The sequence below is a fragment of the Entamoeba dispar genome, genomic scaffold (genome assembly GCF_000209125.1).
Source record: "Entamoeba dispar SAW760 scf_1105229457595 genomic scaffold, whole genome shotgun sequence".
In the NCBI taxonomy this organism is placed as follows: domain Eukaryota; phylum Evosea; order Mastigamoebida; family Endamoebidae; genus Entamoeba; species Entamoeba dispar.
In genome coordinates this window covers 13,675-18,879 of record NW_001852821.1, presented here as the reverse complement: position 1 = coordinate 18,879, position 5,205 = coordinate 13,675, and the positions used below count along the sequence as shown (strand labels likewise).

Genomic DNA, 5,205 nt, shown 5'->3' with positions numbered 1-5,205 from the left:
ATAAGAATAAAAAATAAAGAAATAAAGAATAAGAAGAAATGAATATAAATAAAGAAGATATAATAAACAAAGAATAATTCAAATATATAATCATTATTAATTATTTTATTCTTCTAAATACAAACAACAAATTGATATTAAATTAATGTTAAATAATAAAGATATAACACATTGTTAATTTATTTGATGATATTCAAAATCAAAACATAATAAATTTATTTTAATGAAACAAACTATCATGATTAATATTGATGATGAAGTAATTATGAAAGACAAAGAGAAAGAAGATACAATAAACAATGAAATTCTAAATAAAATAAACAAACACATTTATTTTATCATTTATTTTGATTTTTGTTGAATGAAGTATTTTTCTTACTTCAACATTCAATTATGAGAATTCTCATTCATACTTTCATATGATTCTTTAAATAATTAGAAAAAGAGAGAGTTGATAAAAGTGAATGTTCTTCAAATAGAGAATGATATTATCAAATAGTATTATCAGAATATTATTATATCTTATTCATTATACTCATATCATAGAGTATAAAACACATCAATCATTATTCTAAATTAAAAAATGAACAAATCAATCATTATATTTTTCAATTTATATCTGATTGAATGTCATCTTTCAAACAATAAATTGATGATTAATCCTCTTCAACATCAAATATTTAAATTACTTATACAATTATTTTTTATTCATAACTGATTCAACATAATATTCACATAATGAGTATTTAAATTAGAAAACAAAGAATAAATCACACACTGATATGAAATAGTATTTTTTAAATGATACGAATAAATTATACTTCATATTTTCTTTTTCATTTTAGTCATTTGTTGTTAATTTTTCTCTTCATTCCTTTATTTTCAATAATAAAACTATTTAAATGTAAATGAAATGTTATTTATTTTTGTCAACAAATATCATTTGATAATCAAAACCCCACAAAAAATATTTATACTTTTATCCTGTAGTTTCTCGAAAGTTGTTCAGGCTCTGTTATAATAACATTAATCAAATTAATAACCAAGAACCATTTAAGTTAATAACCAGGAACAAATTAAAATACTATGACCAATAAACAAAGATATTATAATAATCAACATGAAAAATTTTATGAGATACTATGACGACCACAAAAGAAAATGCAGAATAACAAAATAATAGACATAGAATAATCTTTAATGTTATAAATGAAAAAAATTATACATCAACAATATCAAAGTTTTTTATTAACCTTAACTTGAAACATATTTCATTTGACCATTTAAAATTGTTAATCCAAATGTCAATTAATTTAGTTAAGTTATGGCTTTTATTTTTTAGTACTTTGTTTCCTATTATCTATCTTCTTTAAAGCATTCTTCTGGTATCCTTTTATTTTCCTTTAGTTTTGACTCACACCCACATTTATAGAAACATCCATTTCCAAATAATGTAATTGACGTTGGAATATTAATTTCTTTTAATGACCCACAACCATTAAAACATCCCTTTCCTAATTCTCTAACTGTTGTAGGTATATTAATTGATGTTAATGACGTACAACCTTTAAAACAGTTGATACCTATTTTATTGATTGTTGTAGGAATAATAAGTTTATTGATAAAGTTTATTTGAATATCTTTCCCATTTATCATTTTTACATTTTCTGGTATATTAATACTTATTAATACTGGTTTATTCATTATTATTCTATTGTTATTAAGAAATTGTGGTTGTTCAACATTTATTGATGTTAATGAATTGCATCCATCAAAACAATCAACATCAATTTGACTAATAGATGTTGGTATGTTTATATTGACCAATGATGTACAATTCTTAAAAGAAAGACTTCCTATTTCTTTAATTGCTGTTGATATGTTAATTCTTTTTAATGAACAACATCCTTCAAAACAATTATTACCAAATGTTGTTATAGTTTTTGGAATAATAATTTTTCTTAATAAGTTACAACCACTAAAACAATAATCCCCTAATTTATTAATGGTTGTAGGAATCCTTACATAATTCAATGTTTTACATTCCATAAAACTACTGTTTCCTATTTTACTTACAGAGGTAGGTATATTAATTGATTTCAAAGATGAACACTTGCTGAAACAATTTTCTCCTATTTCAATAATTGAAAATGGTATTGTAATTGTTTTTAAAAACTTCATTTCTTTAAACCATTCATGCACTAATTTAGTAATCGTTGTTGGGATATGAATATTTGCTAAAGATGAACACCTTTCAAAACAACCATCTCCTAATTGGGTAAATGAGATTGGTATGTTAATAATACTTAATGAAATACATCCACAAAAACATTTCTCTCCTAATTTACTTACACAATTTGGTAAAATGATATTGTTTAATGACTTACATTCTTTAAAACATTCACCACCTATTTCAACAATAGAACTAGGTAAATTAATATTAACTAGTGATGTACATCCTTCAAAACATTTCTTACTTAATTTAGTAATAAGTCCTAAAATATTAATTGATGTTATTTTATTACATTCTCTAAAACACTCCTCTCCTAATTCACTAATTGGTGATGGAACAGTAATTGATGTTAATGACGAACAACCATAAAAACATCCATTTCCAAATGAAGTAGTTGATGATGGTATATTAATTGATGTTAACGATGAACATCCTCTAAAACAATTATCTCCTAGTTTATTAATTGATTCTGGTAAAACAACTGATGCTAATAAATCACAGCCATTAAAACAATTATTTCCTAATTTACTTACTGAGGTTGGTATATTAATTGATTTTAAAGAGATACAATCTTTAAAACATTCATTTCCTAATTCACTAACTGTTGTTGGTACAGTAATTGACGTTAACGATGAACATTCTTTGAAACAATAATCATTTAATTTAGTTATTGTTGTTGGAATAATAAATTCATTGATGTCTCTTCTTTCTATAATTCTTTTATTAACTCTCTCTAAATTTTCTGGTAATTTAAAACTATTCATAATTGGTTCATTCATAAAAATTCTTTCTTCATTAACGAAATGTAGATTTTCTATAATTACATCACTTAATGAAAAACATGCTTCAAAACATTCATCTCCTAATTCTCTAATTGATTTTGGAATATTAATTGATGTTAATGAATTACATCCTTCAAAACAATTGTTCCCTATTCTACTGACAGTTATTGGTATAGTAATACTGCTTAATCCACATTCATAAAAACATTCATTTCCTATTTCACTAATTTTTGTTGGTATATCAATTGTTTTCAAATCATAACAATACTTAAAACATTCATTTCCAAGTGACTTAATTATTGATGGTATGATATTTCCATATTTCTTTCTATCTTCTTTTGTATATTCTATATTTTTACATTCATTTCCTTGTTCTTTTTCTTTTGAATATCTTGAATATTCAACTTTATACCATATTACTTGTTTAATTATTTTTCCATCATTAAACACTTTATCTTTTTCAGTAAATAAATTAATTTTACTAATATTAGGAAATAGTTTTCTTGAATAATCATTTAATGGAATTGGATTATAATATAATTTTTCCATATTTCCTTGAAACTTTTTAACTCCTAATTCTAAATTAATAAAATCATTAATGTCATTAAAATACATTGATAATTTTTGTATTACTCCAGGTGTAAGTTTTATTCTTTCTTTATTATTTTTAATATTCTGGACACTCATTGGTGGGATATTTTTTACCCACCTAAGAAGATCTTCAATTCCTTTTTCTGATCTACTATTGTCTTCTCCTTCTTCTGGTTGAGAGTCAACAAAATACATTGGAAATTCAATGCACTGTTCATTTCCTGTTGTTTCTTTAACAATTTTCATTATTTCTTTTTGATATTCTTCTCTTTTCATATTTACTTTCTTTGTTATTCTCTTCTCATCAACATAAGAATAACACTTACTCCATATTACACAAACGTGTTTCCAAAAATCCTCATTTGAAAATTCCTTGTAAATACTTTTAATCATGTTCTTATTAGTTTGAGGAAATCTGTCTTGATTAAAGTTAGAAACAATAACTATCCCTTGTATTTCTTTTTGTTCTTTAATATAATCTAACATTTGACTAATCCATTTTGTATCCATTCCTTCAGAATCTTGAACTCCTGGTGTGTCAATAACAAACACATCACTCCTGTCTAAGTCTCCACAACTACCAATTGTTTCTTTGGTTTCTGAACTAGCACCATCACCAACAGCAAATGCATTTTTCTTTAATATAAAATTACCTAATGAACTTTTACCATCTCCACTACTTCCAATAATAAGTAATTTAGTTATCTTTACTTCTTCTTTATTTATACTCATTTCTTTTATACTGATTATTATTTTTAAGTTTCATTTATTTATAAAAAAGTTTGAAAAAATTATTCCATTTTTAATTAAATGATGTTTTTCTATTATTTCTAATATATTAAATAATAATATAAATAATGATATTATTAATTGGTAATAATTCAAAACTATAAATTATTTTTAATTAATATGAAATGAATTTAGAATATTATTTCTGATTTGTATTAACTCTTTTCATTTAACTAAGCTTAATCTGAAAAAGCAAACTCACTTTATTACATCTTATTTTCAATAACCTCAATCTCTTATTTTTATTTATTAAAAAAAATTTATTGAAATAATACAAGCCGGATACGCCTTAATCAAATAATAATGATATTAATTTAAGGATAAGTAATATTAAATTCAAACCATTCCTATTTTAAACACTAAAATATTATTACCTCTGTAACTATGATAAAAGTAATGACCTCTTAAGAGTATGATTTTGTTCTAATTTACAATTTTATAATATTTAATTAATAAGTTTATGACACCATTACCTTAATTAAATAAAGATATTCAAACATTCATTTTAATAAATCAATTATTTATAAATATAAAAATGATTAATTATGAAACAATATGAAAATATAATTTTAATTTTATAAAAAAAAAAGGAACAATAGAAAAAAAGAAAATTTATTTTTAAATAAACAGATAATTTTCAAAACAAACTCAAAGAAAACCAAAAAAATATGATATTTAATATATTAAAAAACAATTAAACAAAAAAACTCTAATAAAACCATTTTCTAATTTACTTATTTTGATGCAACAATTTACAGATGATATGTCAACAAAAGTAACAATCAAGTCATTAGTTGCTGAATATACAAC

General features: G+C 22.6%; 2 protein-coding genes across 2 annotated transcripts in view, besides 8 other annotated features; one reads left to right on the top strand and one right to left on the bottom strand.

Moving 5' to 3' along the window:
• Nucleotides 1-5: 5 nt before the first annotated feature.
• Nucleotides 6-90: a microsatellite.
• A 44-nt stretch (nt 91-134) lies between these two features.
• Nucleotides 135-225: a sequence feature (AT_rich).
• A 449-nt stretch (nt 226-674) lies between these two features.
• Nucleotides 675-709: a sequence feature (AT_rich).
• A 647-nt stretch (nt 710-1,356) lies between these two features.
• EDI_234740 (uncharacterized protein) lies at nt 1,357-4,338 on the bottom strand (the record flags this gene model as incomplete). Its single annotated transcript, XM_001733611.1, has 1 exon — nt 1,357-4,338. One exon carries the CDS (start codon nt 4,336-4,338, stop codon nt 1,357-1,359), a length of 2,982 nt encoding a protein of 993 aa, XP_001733663.1.
• A 13-nt stretch (nt 4,339-4,351) lies between these two features.
• Nucleotides 4,352-4,540: a sequence feature (AT_rich).
• A 91-nt stretch (nt 4,541-4,631) lies between these two features.
• Nucleotides 4,632-4,669: a sequence feature (AT_rich).
• Nucleotides 4,670-4,819: 150 nt separating this feature from the next.
• Nucleotides 4,820-4,851: a sequence feature (AT_rich).
• Nucleotides 4,852-4,897: 46 nt separating this feature from the next.
• Nucleotides 4,898-5,022: a sequence feature (AT_rich).
• A 33-nt stretch (nt 5,023-5,055) lies between these two features.
• Nucleotides 5,056-5,102: a sequence feature (AT_rich).
• A 35-nt stretch (nt 5,103-5,137) lies between these two features.
• EDI_234630 (uncharacterized protein) overlaps nt 5,138-5,205 on the top strand; it is a gene marked incomplete at both ends in the record, with an annotated part of 945 nt that continues 877 nt past the window's right edge. The window contains one exon of the mRNA XM_001733170.1: nt 5,138-5,205. This exon is cut by the window's right edge and continues 877 nt beyond it. Coding sequence (XP_001733222.1) covers nt 5,138-5,205 — 68 coding nt within the window.